At 34.6% G+C, this 25,094-nt stretch overlaps 1 protein-coding gene across 1 annotated transcript; it reads left to right on the forward strand.

Annotated features, from left to right (window-relative positions):
• The first annotated feature begins 85 nt into the window (after window positions 1-85).
• On the forward strand, window positions 86-21,522 carry LOC102801004 (uncharacterized). The gene is made up of 9 exons (XM_085492183.1): window positions 86-369; window positions 9,150-9,410; window positions 10,202-10,468; window positions 11,201-11,351; window positions 14,318-14,552; window positions 16,269-16,462; window positions 16,712-16,796; window positions 18,168-18,366; window positions 18,944-21,522. Exons 1-9 carry the CDS (start codon window positions 290-292, stop codon window positions 19,110-19,112), a joined length of 1,641 nt encoding a protein of 546 aa, XP_085348309.1. The 5' UTR covers window positions 86-289; the 3' UTR covers window positions 19,113-21,522.
• The last annotated feature ends 3,572 nt before the right edge of the window (window positions 21,523-25,094 follow it).

Raw genomic sequence — 25,094 nt, forward strand, 5'->3', positions numbered from 1 at the left:
AAGACATATAGGTCATATGGTGGCGCGCTTCAATAAAGTGGGCGTTTGATCGGTGATTGATTGGCAGGTTCACATTATTGACCCAAGATTGACCCGACTCGGAAACAGCGAAAGGTTGTCAGGCAGTTCCGTTTAGGGACATTAGTGCTAATCATCCCCGGGTCATTATTATTTGAACTAAATGGAAGCTCTAAGTGGAAGTTCAGACGCAGTAATTTCGTCCTGAGTTGGGATGGTGATGTCTTAACAATATTTACAAGAACCAGCTCCCTGCAAGAACACAACCAAAATGAATGAAGAGAACGCCAAAGACGGTCCTGGTGCCAGTGCCGACAGTGACGCTCTGCTTAGTTCAGACAACGAGGAAGGGTAGGTTTCGTACATTGTGTTTTGTTTAATATTTCCACACACACTAGACATGAATCTACAAATGGCAGAAATCAGTGTTTCACAATATTATGATAAAATTGTATTGTTTGTTGCATTTGTATACCTGTGCTATGGTATGAAGTTCACGTTCGGTTCATGTTCATGTATGTAGGTCATACTCATAGAAAACTAACTATTATTAGTTGTCTGAAATGTAGGTCATATACTGTGTTGCGTGAGTTGGTTATTTTTAGGGCAGAGCTCCAGAAGGAGTACCTACACTTTATGCAATTTTTTTAAAATTATGCTAATTTATTCATGACGTAGCAGTTTCTGTGCTCATGAATATTCATTAATTTGTGGGTCATTACATTTTAAAAGGGGCGATATATTATTTTTGGGGGAAGAGTTAGAAAGGGGGATTAGCAATCCTTAGGGGGTCAATACAAAAGAAGGGACCCATTTGGAGAGCAGCCATGCTCCTCGTGTCTGTTGTTGCACGTGACCTACAGCTGTCAACTGTGTTTGTTCTTCGACTGTGTTCGTTCTTTGACGACTTCGACTGGCTTCCATGTGAGGTAGTATTCTTGTGTTCTGTTTTCCTGACTTCAGTTTTTGAATCCGCTGTTTATGATTTTAACGTCTTGCATGTCTTTTGTAGGAGTGTCCAATCCGTGATTCGAACTTGCGATCTTTGAGTTCCCAGCGCACTGTCTTGTCCACTGTACCACGAGTGTCTTCACACAGGAGTTAGGATTTAAGTCCTATTCACAGGACACTGTCTTCACTAGCATTCAAAAATCTAACTAAACATACTGGATTCGAACCAGCGATCGCTCACATTGCTGACATAGTACAAATCAACTGAGCTATGTGGGTAGTCATGCAAATTAAATAATTTGTTGTCATATTTAGCTTTATTGCCAAATGGTGTTTGCGAAAAAAAGATGGGCAGGCAAGGGAATTGAACCCAGGTCCTCCTGGTCACTATGTAGAGAACTGACCCACAAGACCACAATGGATTGACTGGATGTGTTTGCATTTGATAAGACTATATAGTGTGTATATATATAGAAATACAACATATTTCTATTATTGAGTTACAATTGTCCAAAAAATTGCCAATTTTGTGTTTTTACTTGTGTAAACTATATGCATGCCATAACCCGTTAGTGTACATCTTGCCAATTGGGTGTTTGCCATTTGCGTTGCCCATACCTGACCCGACCCTAACCCTAATGCCAAGACACGTTTCTGTTAATAATTCCGTTGCCCATACCTGACCCGACCCTTACCCTAATGCCAAGACACGTTCCTGTTTATAATTGCTCAACAATGATACTCTGTTGTGCACTGTCTGCGGGTAAGTTGCATTGATGTCAACTGATTAAACAAGTCGCGTTTAAGTAATTTCCACTATTAACAAGTGGTTAAATTGTGACAATAAATGTGTGGACAAATATTTGAGATTAATTTTGGTGTAGACAACTCTCGTTTAATTATTTTACACCATTACAAGTTGTTAAATTGAGAGAATAAATGTCTCAACAAATATTTAATACTTAGTTTGATGTAAACAACTCACGTTTGATTAATTCCCACAATTACAGGTTGTTAAATTGAAAGAATAAATGTGCGGACAAATATTTTAGACTTATTTTGGTGTAGACAGCTCTCGTTTAATTATTTTACACCATTACAAGTTGTTAAATTGAGAGAATAAATGTGTGGACAAATATTTTAGACTTATTTTGGTGTAGACAGCTCTCGTTTAATTGTTTTACACCATTACAAGTTGTTAAATTGAGAGAATAAGTGTGCAGACAAATATTTTAGACTTATTTTGGTGTAGACAGCTCTCGTTTGATTAATTCCCACAATTAAAAGTTGTTAAATTGAGAGAATAAATGTGCGGACAAATATTTTAGACTTATTTTTGTGTAGACATCTCTCGTTTGATTAATTCCCACAATTACATGTTGTTAAATTGAGAGACTAAATGTGCGGACAAATATTTTAGACTTATTTTGGTGTAGACAGCTCTCGTTTAATTATTTTACACCATTACAAGTTGTTAAATTGAGAGAATAAATGTATGGACAAATATTTTAGACTTATTTTGGTGTAGACAGCTCTCGTTTAATTATTTTACACCATTCCAAGTTGTTAAATTGAGAGAATAAATGTATGGACAAATATTTTAGACTTATTTTGGTGTAGACAGCTCTCGTTTAATTATTTTACACCATTACAAGTTGTTAAATTGAGAGAATAAGTGTGCGGACAAATATTTTAGACTTATTTTGGTGTAGACAGCTCTCGTTTGATTAATTCCCACAATTACAAGTTGTTAAATTGAGAGAATAAATGTGCGGACAAATATTTTAGACTTATTTTGGTGTAGACAGCTCTCGTTTAATTATTTTACACCATTACAAGTTGTTAAATTGAGAGAATAAATGTGCGGACAAATATTTTAGACTTATTTTGGAGTAGACAGCTCTCGTTTAATTATTTTACACCATTACAAGTTGTTAAATTGAGAGAATAAATGTGCGGACAAATATTTTAGACTTATTTTGGTGTAGACAACTTTCGTTTAATTATTTTACACCATTACAAGTTGTTAAATTGAGAGAATAAATGTATGGACAAGTATTTGAAACTTATTTTGGTGTAGACAACTCTCATTTGATTAATTCCAACAATTACAAGTTCTTAAATTGACAGAATGAATGTATGGACAAATATTGACCATTATATTTGTGAGTAAATACCTGTTGTTTAATTAATTTCCACCTCTACAAGGTTGAGAGAATAAATGTGTCGACAAATATTTGATACTTATTTAGGTGTAAGAACTCGTGTTTGACCAACTTCCACCATTGCAAGTTGTTAAAATAATGAAATAAATATACTGGTATCATTGGATATTTGATTTAATTGTGAAACTTTCTAACAAAACGTTAACTGCTGGCTTCGAACCCTCAATCAACAATTCCGCAGACACGGTATAAATTCAACAACACCACAGAAGATATTCGTCTGTTGCCTGAATTGTTTTCGTAATATAGGGAACGCCATCGACACTTTAACAAAACTTACCTTGACTTGGGTCTTGTTTATCTCTTGTCACAATCTGGAAACTGTTGAACAAATTGCGCTTCGTCCAGTTTAAGACGTTAGTTATTTTATTATTTATTCATTCAGTTTTGTATGGTGCAGTTTTGTGAGGTTTATTATTTTTTGCGACGTTCTTTGTTTACTTGTTTACGGTTTGAGAGATTTCAGTTTATTTGATTTACGTTTTTACGGTAGCTCTGACCGGGACTCGAACCCACTGTCTTTTCAAGCTAATTTTGTTTTATTTTGATGGCACGCTTGTGTACCACGCCACGACGTTGGTCGTTAAGTGGTGTTCATTTTTCTAACTACTCTAGTGTTCCGATGAGTTGAACGGAAAAGCCAAAACGATTGCTGGTTTCTGATTGCTTCGGTTCTGGTGAGTGTGTATCTAGTGTGATTCGAACCCATGTCGTTTGTATTGGGCGTTTTTTTATTTCCCATGTTAGCTACGGCGTAATATGCAACCACTTCCCCGTTTTATTGTGATTTTGAGTGTTTAATGATGTCTTCCTTACCCGTCACGCCATGACCCAGTTTCAACCACACGGCCATTTTGCAACACAGTTCGTGACCCTCGGCGTCACCCGACTGACTATATGAGCGTTCTCTTCAACTGTTAAGCTAGGATTTATTACCGTTATTATCATTATATTGTCACGTGATTTGTTTTACCTTATGTGTAATGTCTTAAGTATCTTTATTGTAATTTGTATATACCAATTCGTATATACCGAGGAAACGACCCCGATTGAAGGTCATGTATTTTATGACGTCACCAATTCGTGTGTAGGTACTGCTTCTAGATCTGTGCCATTTTTAGGTATGACTCGGCATTTTTGTCGAGCTAGAATAGTGGAATCGAAATAGAGTATTGGTCCCTTGTTTGTGTGCTGGAATACCTCTGCCTACATTTATGACAGTTTTACGGGAAACATGACTGGCCCAGACTAGACTTGTGAACCAATCAGCAGGGAGAAAAGTTCTACAAACGTGAGAGAAAATTAAGGAACACTGATAGGCTCTTAACAGTAATGATACATTTGTCAAATTATACCCTGGCTTCGGATGAAGCACTTTTTAGAAAAAGAACATAGGCTATAATTTAGAGGGGGGGAGGAGGAGAAATAAAGAATAAATAATCTGATTATGTAACATCATATTGGATTTTTTCTTATGGTTGGTATAAGTTTAATGTGCTTTTATGTTTTAATACTTTTTATGTTTATTAAGTGTGATCAAAAAGCATACATTTGACAATAAATTAGTTGTTCTTGACCAAATAAAAAAAATGTTTAAAATGCATATTTTTGGAAACTAATTTTTGATTGTCGCGGCAGTTGAAAACTTTTCTTCCCACTAATGATACACAAATTATACCATATATGATGTATGGGTTCTCATAGACATTTTTTTGCACTTTTGAGTTACTTCTCTGCAATTTTCGCTACGTAATTTTAAGCGAAGCTTGTCCCCCCCCCCCCCCAATACATTTTGCTGGATCCGCCACTGAAACTGAGTCAGTCAAGTTTGAGGGAATAATCTCCAGTACTAAGAAAAATTCCGAGACCCACATTCAAAGATTATTATCTTGTAATAGTAAAAAAAAATCAAAACATTGAAAGAATGAACAGTAAGAAATGTCTATTCCCTGCAAACAATTTGTTAGTCCCACTCAGACGTAGTCCGAAACAGGGACTTAGGTTTTGGGTTCTGTCTGTTGTGTTGTCCGTGCATCTGTGCATGCATATGTTGTCATTTCTCCGAGACGCCTGGCAGATTTTTTTGAAAGCTGGTACAAAGACAAGTCATCATGGGAGACATGTGCTCATCAATTTATTTTTGATTTGGTTGACCTTTGATTGACCGGCAAATCAACATTTGGACATGTCACCAACTGTTTCTTGGACATGCTTTGACCCATTTCATTCAAACTTGGCATTAGTCATTTTTTGTTCTGCCCATTTTACAGAGATGATTGTACAGATTTGGGTTAAATATTGTACAAAGGCAAGATATAATGGGTTTAATGTTTTTTTCAGTTATTTTTTGTTTTCATCGAAATTTAGCCAAATGGTGGCCATTTTCAACAAAAACAGTAAAATCACAAAATTCAAACGTTTCATCTACCATTTCTTGGACATGCCTTGACCTATTTCATTCAAACTTGACATTGACAGTAGTCATGGTGGGTTACTGATGTACGTCATTTTTTTTATTATTCAAATTAAAATAGCGAACTGGTGGCCATTTTGTTTTTTAAGAGTGTTCTGCTCATTTTACAGAGATGGTTTTATAGATTGGGTTTAAATTTGGTACAAAGTCAAGATATAGTTACATGCTTTAAAAGTGGTGGAGAATGCCTTAATTGCAATTACACACTTTCTCATTTTTTTTTCTTGAAAATTCCAACTAGGGGCTTGGCTGGAATATTTTTGTCGGTAGAAAATGTGAGTGAAAAAAAGAATTTCTGTTGTGATTGTATTATGAAAAGAATTGAAAAAGACATTAATAAAAAAAATATTATCATCTGAAATATATGCGAAATAATGAATTCCTCCAGCCCTTATTGTCCCATTTTGTTTTGAAATATATTATGGCACTGTAGAAATAGCTATGGTTTCGCAGCGTGTTTTGACGATCTGAATATCTTGATCATCAAAACATGACCCTGGTGTACGAAACTACAGCTGCTATAGTCACTACTACATGCACTACTTTTCATACTAGACCAATGCACTGTGAGCAATGTAAATTTTGCTATTGTTCCTATAAAAAGTGGAAGTTGTTTTTTTAAAGATTACATCACTTTTTATTTGAACCATGGAGCTTTTCTGTAATTCTGAGCCTTAAAAATGACTTTAATCCTGTTTGTTTTCCTTGAAATAAATTCCCTTTTTTTTTGGACTATTCTGCTGCTGTACATACATATTTTTGTATTTTTAACATTTTTCAATATTTTCCACATGACACTTTATAACTATAGTGACAATAAATATATGGTGACAATAAAGTTGGCTCAAGGGGCGGGGGGATTGGCAGGATCCAATCTGAATGGAACATTCCAAATATTTTTTGAAATTGTTAGACAAAAAAATGGCTGGTCTGATTGTTTCGGTATTTTATATGCATATACTGTGGATGGACTGCTTTCAGATTTGTTCATTTTGCGACAATAAGTTTAATCTAACTTCTTCTATACTCTAGATCAGATAGCTCTCAGATAATGCATCACAAAAAATAGCGCTGTATCAGTCCACTTGTCCGATGTGTACAAAATACTTTTACTGCATTTAAGTCAAAGTTATGAATATTCACATACTTAATAACCTTTTTAAAAACCATATTGTTCATATTTACCTGTTAAGAAATGTGGCTGAACATAAGTTGCTATAGCAACAGAGTAGAATATTTTCCGATGAATAACAAATTATTTTATGAGTACTGCGCATAGAGTAGGCAAACAAGTTTAAATTGTGTCTGTACTAGTGCTGTACAGTCTTGGCTCTTCATTAATGTTGCTGTTCCAGAGCAAGGTTTGTTTCTGTTGAAATATTATCACAATTATATTTTCAATACATCATATTGATAATATTACCAATAAATTTCCTTGGAATGCTCTGCATCAAGTATCATAGTGAAAACTGTACAAGATTACCCCCCCCCCCTGTAGTACTTTTGAATTATTGTCCTGTCCTTTTCATTTGTTCAAAGCAGTTTTGATTGTTTTGTTTTGTTTTGTTTTTTTGCAAATATCACACTTGATTTGCAGTGAAAGTTTGTTTAAAAATATCTGTGCTATTGATCATTTGCCAAAAATGAATTTCATAAATACTCAACTTTATGTGCCAATTTTGGGTTTTTAATTAACATTGAATTTAGAAATGTTCTTTTTATATAAACATTCGAAGAGCTTACATGACACACGTAATATTTTATCGAAGTTGAACTTTTATGTACTAAATCATACTTTACTTATCACCTCTCTGTTTCATCTACCGCTGCCGTATTAATATATTTAAATATTCTCAACTTGTCAGATGTACGTATAATTTCAATGATTGATTGCAGACTAACTCAGAACTTAATATTTTTACCTTGCCCGTACCATCAAAGATGGAAGGGAAAGGTATATTAAGGGACAAATTTTGTCCGGCGTTGTCGTTGTTGTTGTTGTCGTCGTCGTTAATAATTGTTATTGTGTGCATAATAACTTTACTAATTCTATTCCAAACTTTATCAAACTTGGTCACCTTATTCATCAGTATAAAGTCTTCCCTGAGTTTGAACAACAGATGTCCTGTATGAAAATATCATGCAAAAATTGAGAAAATCTGATAAAATATTTTGACTGTTTCTACTTGACTGATCACTGGTGATACACATCAAAGGTCACTGATCTCAGTAGAAATATGTATTGTTGTATGTGTTCAATGAAGCAAAGGATTTATCTTGTAATAATTTCCTTGGTAATGCATCTCAGAATCCCATACTGGGTTTCAAAACCAACTCATGGAGAGATTGCACAGTCTGATACGCATTTGCAAACCTATCAATAAAATCTTTACAGAAAACAAGATATCAGAAAATCAATATAAGCACTCATATGAACTGGGTGCCTAACTTTGATCAAGATCTGAAGCTAATAGAAAATCTGTTTAGTTCAAAGTTATCAAATCAAAAACAATACATAAAAAATAACATTAAAAGCAAAACATTTCATCCACATTTTAAAAAGAAAATTATTCTAAAATATATGTATTCTGTATTTGACAAACAGTTCATTCGACAAATGAAAACTCACAGGAATGTGTTTCAGCTATTAGAACAAAATGATAGAGTTTTTATAATACTAGTTTAAAAAACGCACTTCAAAGATTGCAGTGTTTGAAGATGTAGATTCTCAGGAGGCAACAGTACTGTTGACTTCTCCCTCCACTGGACACCAACTAACTATTTAAGTTGATTTGCATACAAAGCAGAGCTTGCAACATGATAAAGGGTTGGTTTTTTTTACTTTTCATATAATACAGTAGTCACACAATGAGGCAGTTCATATTTGTCTCAGTAAATCATTAATTTTTGACAGACATCTGTACGAAATACTTGGACTAAAGCCAGCTAAAATTTTCTGTTATCTTGCATATTTTATGAATCTATTCACATCTAAATGCAGCACTTTTTTTTGCAATGAGACATTTGTTTTTATACTAAAATATCTGAATTACTTTGAATAAAGCTGGAAATTATGTCCCTTAAAATAATTAAACAAATAAGGCACCAATGTTTTTGTAAGATATTTACATCTTTTAAGGACATTCGGTAGACTGATTCCCCACTGTTGGTTCAACCTCAAAACTTGTTTGTATTCAAAATTAATTATGACAATGCATATTTATATTGAATCAAACTATGATAAAGGGAATTATATTATATAACAAAGGGCAAGGTCACCAGAGTTCAACTATGTTTATTGATTTAAATCAAAAATACATCAGTTAATTAATTTTTGAAAGTTAAATTCAAATATTTTACATGTACATGTATGTATATTATTTGTTGTAGTTTGGAGCATGTGAATGAGTCCTGTGTCCACAAGACTTACCAAATAAATAAATAAATAAATTGCTCTAATTTTTAAAATTTAATATTTTCAGACTGTCAACAAAAATGATATCACCAAATTCACTTACTCAGACTATCCAGCATGCGAGATGGTACGCAATATACGTGCTGATTCTGCTGCTGACGGCTTATCTCCTAAATCAGTTGGATCGTTATACTTTAGCAGTTTGTACGCAGCCTATGGCGCAAGATATCCACTACGGTGATCAGAGCTGCTTGGAAAATACAAGCATTAGTAACCTTGATGATGTCATCGTTGATGTTGAATGTCACAAAATTGTAGATGAGACACAGTGAGTAGGTTTTATCTATATACACAACATGATACTGTAAAATACTTTATTTTTTTACTTGGAATTAATTTTCGATATTTTCACTGAAGGAATGATTCAGTAAAAAGGAAATTCGGCGAAAATACCTTTTTCCCTATATTTTACATTCATCTCCTCAATTAATTTTGCTATAGTTTGCATTGAACTCATCAAAAATCAGCGCAAATAATAAACTTCATACAAAACAGCCAAAAATTTTCAGATAAAATAAAGTACTAGTATTTTACAGTGATTTACCAAGATAGATCTTGTTTTGTTTTTTTTGTGATTCTCTGATTTATACAACCCTTATAGGTTGTTTCTGCAAATGTGCACTCAAGCATTGTGGTAATTAATGCTATCAACAATCTTGTTCTTAAACTTTTCATCTGAATTTTTCTGTACTTTCAGGGCAAACGGACAAAAATTTGAGTCAATTTTCAGTTTTTACTCAAAAACTTTGGTTATCTTTGTCCCAATCTTCTGAAAAGTAGTGCTGACTATAAACAGGACTATTTTGTGAATTTGTGATAAAAAGAGGGAATTGGTGGTGAAAAAGTTAAAGGGCGGTAGTCGTCACGCCGCGTCCTGTTCGACATGGGACTCATAGCAACGTACACAACGCGTGTAAAATACATTGTTTATTTACATGAAATTCGAACATGCACTGCGCGACGACCACCACGCTTTAAGGAATGCATACCTTGTCCACTTGTGGTTTGACAAGCATTACTCTTTAACCCCAGTTCGTATGACTTTATTAATTTCTATAGGTGCATTACTGTCATCGGCGCTGACAACACAACGGTCTGTAAATGGGATTACAATGGACAAGGTACGCAGTATCAACTCCTAGTCGGTCCAGTCTTCATACTTATTTACACGTTTACAGGAATACCGCTGGGTTTTGCTGCCGATAAAAGCAACCGCAAGAATATCCTGGCAGTGTGTTTGATATTTTGGAGTGCAATGACATTTTTGACTGGATTTGCCCAGGAGTATTGGCATTTGGTTATTTTACGATTTGGTCTAGGAATGGGGTATGTATTTCTTTGAAAATGTCGTCATCATTACATTTTTGAATTCTTAAAAATCATTTTCATATGCCCTAATACTTTCTAGGCATTAAGGTACCATAGGCTCCTCAAATTTGTTCATTTCATGACAAAAACTGCTATTCCATAAATTTAGGTAATATTGTCATTTTTGGTACAAAATTCCATTTTTGACTTTTGTTGGAAACAGCGAACCTGACTCTTTTAATATTTTATATGTACCTTGAGTAGACTTCTTTTAGATTTGTATTTTATGACAATATTTGGGGGGAGGGATCATATAGCTGTTTTATTCATATCGGCCCACACGCTTTTTTTTATTTACATTGTCAAAACAGTATCAGAATACGCTGAATGTTGTCAAAATCTTGTTGAATTAATATAAAAAAAATATATTCAAAAATGCAACAAATAAAATAAGAATTGGCTGTAGTTTGATCACAAAATTTCGTTCCCAGTTTCCAGTTCCCCCTTTTTCCTCAAAAATTCACAAAATAGATTGGAACAAAATTTGTTGAGTAAAAACTGAAAATTGACTCAAATTGTGTCTGTTAGCTCCAAAATTAGGGTTCGTTTCCAGAAATATTGAAAAATATGCGAAAACAAGTGCAGACAAATTTGGACGAGAAAGTCTGGTGGTGAAAATGTTATACTCACACGTTTGTATAAACATTAAATGTAATACTGGTTCATGTTTTTTTTTGTTACATTTCTCAGGCAAGCAGGTTGTACACCATTTGCAACTAGTTTGATAACCGACTATTTTTCAGAGAGTGGCCGTGCCACTGCGATTGGTTTCTACAACTGGGGTATTTACGTCGGTTACAGTATGGCGTATGCAGTCGGCAATTTTATTACTCAAGCAAAGGTATATACTTGTACTTTAATGTGTAATCTTTACCTATTCTCGCAGACTGAGCTACGCCACATAACGTTCTATATTGCTAAGACTTGCACCACTGTACCACAAATTTTTTTGGACTGCTGTGGAACGCCGGTATAATCAGCTAAAGTTGGGAAATCACACAAACCCAACTTTAAAGTAATCCTGAGCAACCAAATTTATATATGTTACACATGTAGGGGTAATCTTGTTACACTGTTCAGGAGACTCTCAACAACCATCCCAAAGTACAGTTTTCTGATACTGTAGAATACTTTATTTTCGCTTGGAATTTATTTTCGCGAAAATAAAATCTAGCGAATATACTTTTTTTTCTATATTTCACATTAAACTCATCAAAAATCAGTGAAAATAAATTCCATACAAAATGCCCAAAAAGCCTTTTCAGCAAAAATTAAATTCCAGCGAAAATAAAGTATTCCACAGTAGTTTTCGTCCTTTGTTTTTACTGTGATTGTTGCCAAGTGGTGAAGTCCGGAAGTCCGACCTGAGACATTCTATACAGTTTCAAAATTGTCAACTTTAAGTAAAGTGATATTATGATGATACTGACAAATATTGGTGTTTATTGACAAATGTAGTGTTTACTAGGTACTATTTTCAATTCTCTGAGGCGAGGGACGGTGCTGTTCATTTACAAATATTAATAACCCCAAACAATGAATACTTGTCGTTATTATTTTTTGCAATATGACAATTCGATGGCATTTGTAGGGATAAAATTACTTTCCTAATTATTCAGCTGTCTTAAAGATTCTAATGCAATGATAACAAATTTGGTGATTTTCCCCACACTTGAGTAAAGCGATTTAATGTAGATTTCTTTGGCTGTTGCCTTTGCAGAGATATCTATGAATCTACTTGTATTGGATTCCTTGATTAATTGGAGTAGGATGGTTCCAGAGAACCAAAAACTTGTTTATTTAATTTTTACAATCTTGTATAATTGGCCATAGCTACATGTATTAACTCCATAAATATCATATCAAGTATATCAGTATAGGGAAAATGAAAAAAAAAATAAACAAATACCTTGTAAAATATTAGTTATATTTTCAAAATTAAATTGTCATTTAAAAAGTAATAATTTCCTTCATGTCTTCAAAGATGGGATAATGATGAATATTGAAGATGTATTTTTTTAATTGGGATGTTTGACACAAAATGTTTGATTTATCATAAATATTGCTTTTGCAGCATAAATACACTGAACAGTATTCGTTCAATAAAAAATGAAGAGTATAAATACACATATGTATACAGACATTGTTATTGTATGTACCAAACAATCTACACAAAAGCTTATTAGCAAATGTCACTATTCCATCAAACAAATACTCGGCAACATTTTTAGTTCATGACAAATCATAGACCAATGTAGTCTCTAACAGCAATATCACAGACTATATGTTATCATCTACCATATATATATACATTGTATATAGTCTAGATGTGGGAGTCGATTATTCCAAAACAAAAGTGCTCAATACAATGTATATGTAGAGCGGATAAATGCGGTAATAGAGGAATTAATACACAACTACATGAATATTGAAACTCGACAGCACTGTTTCGTAAGGTACAAGTACCTCACTCATCAGGAGCTTTATGTTTAATTCACTGCACCAACGAGCATACATATACTTCGCAAATTAACATATTAATTAAAAATAAAAAACATACAGGTTTAAGTGTTACATAATAAGGCTTTTGATCTGTGTCGGCATGATGATACAAGTTCATTTCTTTTGTTTAGTGTGGAGTGGTGAGGTCTAAAAATTATTATAAATTTTTCCTTCAAACATAGAATGCATCGTTTGCTGGAGCTACTGTACGGACTACCACGAGCAAGAATTTTCCATGTTATTCTGTGCTCAATATTTTTTTCTTTGAGTGACCAAACATGTTTACTTAGTTCTGTCGCATTTCTAGAGGCCTGATTACGAAATGAGGCAGTGTGGTTTCTGTACCTTGTTTTGAATTCATTTCCAGTGAGACCGACCGACGTACGTTTCGCTAGTTTGTTTGTCTAAGTGCGTAACTTCCGCTTGGTATATCACGCTGGACTGCAAACACTTCCCGTCGAAATATATATATAAATAAATAATAAATAAATATATATCGACTGTATTGTATCACAAAAAAAAATATTGCATCTTTAAGTCTGTAATCAAAAGTAAACAAATGCTTTTTTTAAAAATGAGCTCATTCTTGTTTGTATTTTCCCGAGTGTACTGTTAAAACAATTATTTTCACTGGCGTTTAGTTTCACTATTTCAATGCTTTGAGCAATTTTACTGGGCTTTCATAATAGAATGACTTCTATTGTTATTTTACATGCTTTTATTTAGTGGATTTAACTTCATATCAGCGAAAAATAGTGAAATTAAAAAACAGCAAATAATTAATGTGTTTACAGGTCTAGGGGAAAATTCTCCAACACGAGAACAATTAGAAAGTTTTGATTAAATAAACCAGTCACTGGTAGCATAGTGGTTGTTGCATCAGACTCATGATCGGTAGACCCAAGTTCAAATCCTACCATAGGTTGAACATCAAAAAGGGTCAACCCCTATCCTGGGTGAGTGTGCCACAGACTCAATGGGAAGGCCAATCCACTGGCCGAGATTCATTCACTAACGAATGCGACTTTGGGGGAACCTTGGTTAAGGTCTGCAGGTGCTCGACCAAGCCTGGTTGACGTCAGGATAGCGCATTAAATTGCCATTTGATAAGTTCTGTCATGTAGTCCCAAACAGGAAATGACTTCTGTGGCAAAATGCACTATGTGTCAGCACTAGCACTTGCAATTTGCACATACAAAAATGTCAGGAGAGACAACAGTGACATTCAATGTCCAGAACTGTCGCCTGGCACAAAAAGTTTTGATTAATTTCAGAATTATCTGCTGTTTGTTTCTTTATTTACAGAGTTGGAGATGGGCATTTTTTATCGCTGGTATTCCTGGGTTTGTTCTGGGAGTCCTAATAATTCTGACTATGATGGAACCTGAAAGGAAAAAAATTCCTAAAGAGAATAACCAGGAAATGAAAGTTTCAGAATATAATAGTTTGTCGTTTTGTTCTAAAGTTGGAAGAGTTGCTAAGCCTTTTTGTAACCCGTCATTGTTATTTATTTGCTTCGCTGGAGCTGTCAGAAATGGTGGTAGGTACATTGTTGTTGTCGTCGTCGTCGTTGTTGTCATCGTTCTTGGTAATATTGGTAATGTGTGAAAAATAAGTTGATAAATTGTTATCCAAATAATGTAACACATGTTCATATCATTCATGAGTATAACATTTTGTCTAAGTTCAAATAACAAATGTCTTGTGCAAAAATATCATGAGATTTTGAGAAATTTTGTTTTGCTTTTTTTTTTAACTGTATGCACTCAATTTCTTCAAAGGTCTCTAAGAGAATAGCCATCTGTCTGTCTGTTTTCAAAACTGTGAATACCTATCTTGTAAATAAGGCCACTAGCAATAAATCGACCAAATCCCCTGAAAATACTTAGATTGGGTTTTAATATCAACAAGAGTCTAAAGAATAATTTTTAATCAATACATGTTTCAAACATGTCAATAAAATGCATTTTATGAACAGTTTTAACAGAAAACAGATGTTTCTCAATCATTGGCACTGTATTCACAATAAGTCATCTATTGAAACCATTCACAAAATAAAACCCACTTTTTTTTCATATTTTTACAAACATTTTGACTAAAATCTGAAGCCAATAAAAGTATTGCCAATTTGGTTCAAAATTATAAAAAAAATGTTGAAAAATACTAATAAAAGCAAAATGTTGCACCTAAATCTTGGAGCGAAAATAATGCTTGAATGGTTAACAAAGATGTGCACTAAATTTGGCATATACCGTAAAATTTGTATTAGAAGCCGCATCCCTAATAGAAGCCGCACCCATTCTTTTTGAACAATTGAGAACCAAAAATTCACCATTTCGTCATATGTGTAGATGCTCTAATAGAAGCCGCATCCCCTCTATTGCATTGTACCATTTTAATAGAAGCAGCGCCTTTTAATACAGATTATACAATACACTGTAGTTCACTTGGCCATGAAAGTATATTAAAGGAAACAATTCTTTGTCAAAGTTTATAACTTACTGTAAAATACTTCAACTGGAATAAATTTTCGCTGAAAAGACTTTTTGGTGTTTCGTATGAAATTTATTTTCACTGATTTTAGACTAGTTGAACGTAAAATATAGGTAAAAATATATATTCGCTGGATTTAATTTTCACTGAATCATTCCTTCAGCGAAAATAGCAAAAATTAGTTCCAAGCGAAAATATTTTATAATAATAAAATTTAAATTTATTATAGAGCTTTCATAATACTAATTTTAAAAAAACTTTAAATCACCAGTTTCCTCTTTTCATTACAAATTGACATAATAATCTTCCTTCAGAAGATTGGCAATAAATAGCCAAATTTTTGGAGTAAAAACTGAAAATTGAATCAAATTTTGTCTGTTGGCTCCAAAATTAGAGTTTATTTCCAGAAATATTGAAGAATATAAGAAAAAAGTGGCAAAATTAAAACCCAGTTACATATAATAATTAATGCATTTACAGTATTGTAGAACATTTTATTTATACGGCAACATTCCCCATTTGAAAAAATCTTGTCAGCATTTATTATTTATCATGTAAAACACTTCAGTATCTATGCAAACAATTCTTAAATATTTATTTTCATTGTTTGAGAAATTGTTCGAATTTTCATAGCATAAGAATGTTTAACGTTTAGTCAAAAAATGAGTGACCTTTGATAATTTAAATTAAAAAATGGTTTTCTGATTTTCCGATTTCTGCATCACATTATAGCTTCAACTGACCAGTTAATTCTTGATTTCAGCTGGTTATGTATGGGCCTACAATACACAGCCATTTTTCGACCAGTATTACCCAGAGGTAAACACTGGTATGTGGTTGTCATGGATACCATTAGTTAGTGGGAGTATCAGCGTGGTGCTAGGTGGATTCATCGCAGACAGGGTGGTAAAGAAAAGTGGACCAGTTGGTAGAATATGGGTGATAGTGGTCAGCTTAGTAAGTTTTTGTGGTTGTCACTTTTGAATGTTCTGAAGACTTCTTATGGTGCCCTCGTTATTGAGTTGTTACAAAACTTTTGTTTTTAGAACAATTCAGTCTGACCATAAAAGTGCCATAGTCTGGTCTGGTTTCCATGTATACAACCTGTGTAAAAACACTGTTACATGAAATTTGTAATTGCAATACATGTATCTGGTTCGCCACTATGTATGTTTTTACGTCTTTACTATTAATCTTTATTGACAGTTGCTGGCATCTCCATTTGCAGCCTTAACTCTGTGGCTGGCGCCACCATGGGCTTTTATAATGCAAATACCAACCTATATATTTGGTAAGTAATTAGTTGCTTATCTGTGGAGCACATTTTTATTCTCTTAAATTAAATGTCATCACACTTTCTTGTGTAGTGTTAATGACATACAAGTTTTTGTTAAACATGAAATTTGTCGAGAAATGCAAAAGGTATTCCATGAATTATTATTCTCCATTAGTAATATATCATAAAGGTTTATTGTCACTAATATTTTATTGAAAGCCCTTGACAGTAAAGTAATAAGTTGTCATATATCAATTTCAGCATTTCGCTGATGTCGATCCATGATGTTCAGAAGAAATTTTGTCAACAAGCAATAATTAACATGCATGTCTGTATATATTTTTCAGATTGAGTTGTCAGCATCTCAGTGCGTCATTAGTTTGTATTTAAACTTGATAAACTCTTTCATCTATCCACAGGTCAAGTTTAATGAAACTACATACATTAGTTAATACATTAAAATCACGACAACTGAACATCAAAATTATGCTCAAATTAAACTTCCGTTTATAACTAAAAGAATTCACTGATGCTACAGACTTAGCTTTTTCACCACAAATTCACAAAATAGTCCTGTTTATAGTCTGCACTTTCCTTCAAAAGATAAGGACAAAAATAGCCAAACTGTTTCAGTAAAAACTGATACTTGACTCAAATTTTGTCTGCTGGCTCCAAAATTAGGATTCTTATCCAGAAATTTCGACGAATATAAGAAAAAAGTGCAGAAAAAGTTGGGCGAGAAAGGCTGGTGGTGAAAACGTTAATTTTATGTAGTAATTTTTTCTATAAAGTCTTAGTTCCTCAATATATAAATATAAAAACCTATTCTAAGAATCTGTGTTGTGTGACTAAGTATGTATATATATATATATTTGAACACATCTCTGCTTGTTGTCTTTTTCTCACATTTATTTTGGTTATACATGAAAGATTTCAGGAGAGGATATTTTAGAAGATGACATACATGTAGTAGCCCCAAAATGGTCACTACTCGCAGAAATTAATTATTCAACATAGTTAGTGCTAGGCCAGACTGCACTTTGTAAAGTAACAAGTCTGCAAAGTGTGTGCAGCATTTATTTGATGTTTCTTTACTAAAAGTTGCTCCATGTGTCTGAGAAAATATCGAACATATTTTCTAGGTTAATTATATTCAGCATGTATTAGACGGGAAATTCAAAACTGTGCTAGACAGGTGTTATAGATTTTTTGGATCAAAAGAATAATGTAGAGTTGTGAAAATAATCATGATCCAACACGTATAACTCACAAACATTGCAACTTCTGATTTGTGTTTATTGCTAGTTTACTTACTTGTGAAAAGTTGTAAAAATTATGGATCAGAAAATGTTAATTTACTTTGATTTGAATTTCATATTTTGACAGGTGAGATGTGGGTTGGAGTCACCTTGACAGTCATAGTGGAATTGGTCCCATCAACAATTCGCACTGCTGCAATCGCCGTTTATTTTTTTATTATTTCTAATATTGGTGGTACCATGCCATTACTGGTGACTCCATTAGCAGATCTTACAAATCTCAAAATAGCACTACTTATATTGTATCCAGGAATGTACGTTACTGGGTGAGTATTGCATACCACTAGAGGGCACTAGTATTGGTGGTACCATGTCATTACTGGGTGAGTATTGCATACCACTAGAGGGTGCTAGTATTGGTGGTACCATGCCGTTACTGGGTGAGTATTGCATACCACTAGAGGGCGCTAGTATTGGTGGTACCATGCCATTACTGGGCGAGTATTGCATACCACTAGAGGGCGCTAGTATTGGTGGTACCATGCCGTTACTGGGCGAGTATTGCATACCACTAGAGGGCGCTAGTATTGGTGGTACCATGCCATTACTGGGCGAGTATTGCATACCACTAGAGGGCGCTAGTATTGGTGGTACCATGCCGTTACTGGGTGAGTATTGCATACCACTAGAGGGCGCTAGTATTGGTGGTACCATGCCATTACTGGGCGAGTATTGCATACCACTAGAGTGAAAATAACAGAAAATGTGAACAAATTTAAGTGTGAAAAAAATTTGGTGATCAAAGGGAATATCATCAAATCTCTTCAGCTGTAACCACATGTACATCTTGAAAAACTCTTTTTCACTGTACTTTTAAATTCATGCAATTTTTTTTTATTACAGTGCATTGCTATATGTTACGACACTTTTTGTTCTGAAACGAGATATCGATAAAGCACACAACATGGATGCTCTGACGTATTCATTATTGAAAGATTCTGAGAAGTCTGATGGGACCAGTGATGTGGAGGATGATACAAAGAAACCATCCTATGGAACAGTCGAAAACTAAGCAACTAATTGAACCTAAGTCTGTAATTTGAAAACAGTTGGCTTATCAGGATTTTGATATTGTTCATATTTTACTGTGTTCAATTATGGCTATAATTCCCTTAAATATTGAAATGTGCTATTATGATATGCTTATAAATGATTATGCATAAACAAATTCTGGTGGTCATGCACTTCAGTTAAAAATCAAAATGTGCATCACCCCTTTTTTTTAGAAAAAATGGAATGAAAAACAAAAGAAAATGATTTTTTTTGTAATAATATTCAGGTTGCTGAATTGTTCAAGTTACAGACATTGAGTTACGGACATTGAGTTACAGACATCAGGTTACAAACATCAAGTTACAATTTGGATGTGATTTCTAAAATATAGGAGCGGCCATTTGTTTAACTCAATGTTTTCGTAAATCGAACAATTCAGCATCTCAAAAAAAATCTAATTGCAAGCACAAATTTAATAACTGTTTTATTTAAAAAGAAAACTGGACGCATCAATCTTGGAAAGAAATTGACCAGAATTTTTATTTTCTTTACACTGGGCCTTTTTGAGAATATGTAATATATTAACTGGATTTGATTTTAATAGTGGATATGATGTTGCACAGATATTCACTGAGTAAAATTCACTAGAATTGTAAAGAAAAACCCATCAAATAATTCATCTTACGGGTACATATAAATACAGAAATCTCAAATTAGTCTCTTATTTTGCTGAAGGTCTGATAGAGTTTTAGAATATTTTGCAGCATGGCAGCTACATTTATATTTATTACCACTTTTAGTAATTTTCTACTTTTTATCACATGCTCAGCTGTACTAAGATTGTATTTAATTATTAAAGCACCAGTTATATTCAATATCATAAAATTTGTAAGCCCCAAATCTTAACACATTGACTGCTGGTTCCGTTATATTGGCTACCCATGGAAGCTTCCAGCAAGCAAACCCTTCAAATAAAAAATAAATTCATATAATTTTCGACCGGTAATTTTAAAAAAAATGGTCAAGGCCTGCAATGAATATCCAGTTAGTCTAAAATTTTCTTTTGACCAACAATGATTTACAATGCCTTGTCGGACACTCAGATAAAATTTCAACATTTGCTGCACAGCATTTTATTAGACTGGCAAAGTCGGGACTTCTTTTTTGTTTTACAAAAAAAAATATAATTAATTGTCAATTTAGCCTTTTTAACGTGATGGTAAAAACTAGCGTGACTGCGAAAGAAATCCCAACTGAGCGCATCTGCAGGTGACCCCCCTTCGTTGGAGTGAAAACCGGAGCGAAATTACTCCGATGATTATGCTAATTAAAAGATGTTGACTAGCATTGACAACGAATCAAAGTGCAGCTGTATACGTCATCTCTTATCTATGTTAATGTACGTGACCTTTCACTTCTGAGGTCCCGGCGATTTTGAAAGAAAACTTATATACAATGTACATTGTACTTTTAAATCAATTTCCAGTAAACATGGATGAAAGTATCGCCGTTGCGCTTAACAAAAGTTAAAGTATCCATCTCTGCGATCGAATCGAATCAATCTTTAAAACATCACGTTTACTTTCACACACCCACTCATGAATAAACAATGACATTATGAATAATTAATATCAGTCAAATGTCCGCAGATGCGTCTAGTCAGGATTTCTTTAGCGGTCAGCTTAGTTTTTGCGCTCGCGCTAAAAGGACTAAAACAACAGTTATTTCTTTTTGTAAAACAAAAAAGAAGTTCTGACTTTGCCAGTAAAAGCTTTTTATGTGCAATATGTGTCCTAAGGTACAAGACATATAAACTGTATTGTTTATTTATTAAAAATTTGAATGTACATTGCACTAATACCTTAATGTAGAACGCTACATAAAAGTCAAAATATTGTCATTTTCTTTATATTTTCTTATTTGATATGTTACAAGGAGGAGGAAAATGAAATACAAATTTGCAGTCACCTTTCTCAGTTCAGAGAAAATCGATTAATGAAATTAGCATGTTTTACCTGTTTTAGGGCATTTTCCTATGGCATCTCAAAATATTGCTCATTGACATGTGGTCAAAAAAAGATATATAGGATTTTCAGATTTCTAGAAGTATTAACAAAAATTGATAATATTTTAGTGGGTTTTTAATGAGGAAATGTTTCCTTCGTGGTCTATGAAAATTGCTGCTAAAATTGTATGCATTTATGCATATTATTTCACTGTTGAACCCAAAAAATTTACATTCTGACTAATACTAAGAAGAATAATTGTAGACAGATTTTGACTCATAATATTGTCACTGCTCTGTGTGCTACAATAGAATCACATGTCAAAAACATGCGAGTAGCATTCTACCTTAAGAGAAAAGATTGTATTTTTATATGCATATTTCAATATTCAGTTTTTCTGAAATTAAAAAAAAAATATAGCGACCCTAGTGTCTGTGCTATTTTCTGCAACTACTTCTCCCCAACTCCATGATCTTAAGACTGAGGAATTATAGAGTATGTGCTTATATATTCCGAGAGTACTTCTACCCAACTTCATGATTCTAAGGTTAGAGAATCCTAAAGGCTGCGATTATATTCCGAGAGTACTTCTACTCAACTCCATGATTCCACTGTCACTCTCCTAGTAGAGTGACTGTGATGATTCGAAGCTTGAGGTATCCTAAAGGCTATGATTATATTCCGAGAGTACTTCTACTCAACTCCATGATTCCACAGTCACTCTCCTAGTAGAGTGACTGTGATGATTCGAAGCTTGGGGAATCCTAAAAGCTATGATTATATTCCGAGAGTACTTTTACTCAACTCCATGATTCCACAGTCACTCTCCTAGTTGAGTGACTGTGATGATTCAAAGGTTGAGGTATCCTAAAGGCTGCGATTATATTCCGAGAGTACTTCTGCTCAGCTCCATGATTCCACTGTCACTCTCCTAGTAGAGTGACTGTGATGATTCGAAGGTTGAGGTATCCTAAAGGCTGCGATTATATTTTGTGAGTACTTCTACTCAACTCCATGATTCCACAGTCACTCTCCTAGTAGAGTGACTGTGATGATTCGAAGGTTTAGGTATCCTAAAGGCTGCGATTATATTCTGTGAGTACTTCTACTCAACTCCATGATTCCACAGTCACTCTCCTAGTAGAGTGACTGTGATGATTCGAAGGTTGAGGTATCCTAAAGGCTGTGATTATATTCCGAGAGTACTTCTACTCAACTCCATGATTCCACAGTCACTCTCCTAGTAGAGTGACTGTGATGATTCAAAGCTTGGGGAATCCTAAAAGCTATGATTATATTCCGAGAGTACTTCTACTCAACTCCATGATTCCACAGTCACTCTCCTAGTAGAGTGACTGATGATTCAAAGCTTGGGGAATCCTAAAGGCTGCGATTATATTCTGTGAGTACTTCTACTCAACTCCATGATTCCACAGTCACTCTCCTAGTAGAGTGACTGTGATGATTCGAAGGTTGAGGTATCCTAAAGGCTATGATTATATTCCGAGAGTACTTCTACTCAACTCCATGATTCCACTGTCACTCTCCTAGTAGAGTGACTGTGATGATTTGAAGGTTGAGGTATCCTAAAGGCTGCGATTATATTTTGTGAGTACTTCTACTCAACTCCATGATTCCACAGTCACTCTCCTAGTAGAGTGACTGTGATGATTCGAAGGTTGAGGTATCCTAAAGGCTATGATTATATTCCGAGAGTACTTCTACTCAACTCCATGATTCCACAGTCACTCTCCTAGTAGAGTGACTGTGATGATTTGAAGGTTGAGGTATCCTAAAGGCTGCGATTATATTCTGTGAGTACTTCTACTCAACTCCATGATTCCACAGTCACTCTCCTAGTAGAGTGACTGTGATGATTCGAAGGTTGAGGTATCCTAAAGGCTATGATTATATTCCGAGAGTACTTCTACTCAACTCCATGATTCCACTGTCACTCTCCTAGTAGAGTGACTGTGATGATTTGAAGGTTGAGGTATCCTAAAGGCTGCGATTATATTTTGTGAGTACTTCTACTCAACTCCATGATTCCACAGTCACTCTCCTAGTAGAGTGACTGTGATGATTCGAAGGTTGAGGTATCCTAAAGGCTGTGATTATATTCCGAGAGTACTTCTACTCAACTCCATGATTCCACAGTCACTCTCCTAGTAGAGTGACTGTGATGATTCGAAGGTTGAGGTATCCTAAAGGCTGCGATTATATTCCGAGAGTACTTCTACTCAACTCCATGATTCCACTGTCACTCTCCTAGTAGAGTGACTGTGATGATTCGAAGCTTGGGGAATCCTAAAAGCTATGATTATATTCCGAGAGTACTTTTACTCAACTCCATGGTTCCACAGTCACTCTCCTAGTTGAGTTACTGTGATGATTCGAAGGTTGAGGTATCCTAAAGGCTGCGATTATATTCCGAGAGTACTTCTACTCAACTCCATGATGCCAAAGTCACTCTCCTAGTAGAGTGACTGTGATGATTCGAAGGTTGAGGTATCCTAAAGGCTGTGATTATATTCTGTGAGTACTTCTACTCAACTCCATGATGCCAAAGTCACTTTCCTAGTAGAGTGACTGTGATGATTCAAAGGTTGAGGTATCCTAAAGGCTGCGATTATATTCCGAGAGTATTTCTACTCAACTCCATGATTCCACAGTCACTCTCCTAGTAGAGTGACTGTGATGATTCAAAGCTTGGGGAATCCTAAAAGCTATGATTATATTCTGTGAGTACTTCTACTCAACTCCATGATTCCACAGTCACTCTCCTAGTAGAGTGACTGTGATGATTCAAAGCTTGGGGAATCCTAAAAGCCATGATTATATTCTGTGAGTACTTCTACTCAACTCCATGATTCCACAGTCACTCTCCTAGTAGAGTGACTGTGATGATTCGAAGGTTGAGGTATCCTAAAGGCTGCGATTATATTCCGAGAGTACTTCTACTCGGCTCCATGATTCCACAGTCACTCTCCTAGTAGAGTGACTGTGATGATTCGAAGGTTGAGGTATCCTAAAGGCTGCGATTATATTCTGTGAGTACTTCTACTCAACTCCATGATGCCAAAGTCACTCTCCTAGTAGAGTGATTGTGATGATTCGAAGGTTGAGGTATCCTAAAGGCTGTGATTATATTCTGTGAGTACTTCTACTCAACTCCATGATTCCACAGTCACTCTCCTAGTAGAGTGACTGTGATGATTCGAAGGTTGAGGAATCCTAAAGGCTATGATTGTATTCTGTGATGGATTTTAATAAAGTAAATAATAATAAAGTGCAATTGACATAACAATATACACGAGATACGCATGTTTACAGTTCGATCAACAGGAAGAAATTTAATGGGGTAGCTCCAGCTAGCCCCACTACTTATCAGTCCCTCAAATTACTTACACTATTTATTTTAGTTAGATATTTGTCTTGGTTAGAAAAAGTACCGGTAGGTTTGAATCTTAGAAGTGAAGTTGCATCTCAGTCGTTCAAGCCCAGTCCCAATTAAAAAAAACTGTGTATTCAATGCAATTATTTTAAACACAATCATGAAAGAGTACCAAACTGGGTTATATTGAGTGATCTTGAAGTGAACAGACATAACTTGAGCAATGATGCCTCATTGCAAATCAAAGTAAATGGCCCTCTTACATTTACAATGCAGTAGAGTTAAGCCCCCAAAGTTAAAAAGTAAGTGTCATGTAAATCATGAAGCCCAACTCTGCAACAAAATGTCCAGTAGGACAGCGTCAGCATAGAGGTTTTGGAACTAATGAGTAATTAGCTAGAGCTCTCAGATCTTCTTGTATCACCCTGTGTGTGTTATCTGCCTGAGTATGCGAAGTTGATAGTCTCTAGACATTATCTGGAAAGTGTGGCACAACTCTCTGGGGACTGCTGTAACCTACTTGACGTGGCAGTAAGTTGATCGAGTACACCTGAATGCCAGTGTTCACTTCAGGAAATACCATAGCATGCGCACTGGGCAC

Source organism: Saccoglossus kowalevskii, chromosome 17, assembly GCF_978046115.1.
Source record: "Saccoglossus kowalevskii chromosome 17, keSacKowa6.1, whole genome shotgun sequence".
In the NCBI taxonomy this organism is placed as follows: Eukaryota; Metazoa; Hemichordata; class Enteropneusta; family Harrimaniidae; genus Saccoglossus; species Saccoglossus kowalevskii.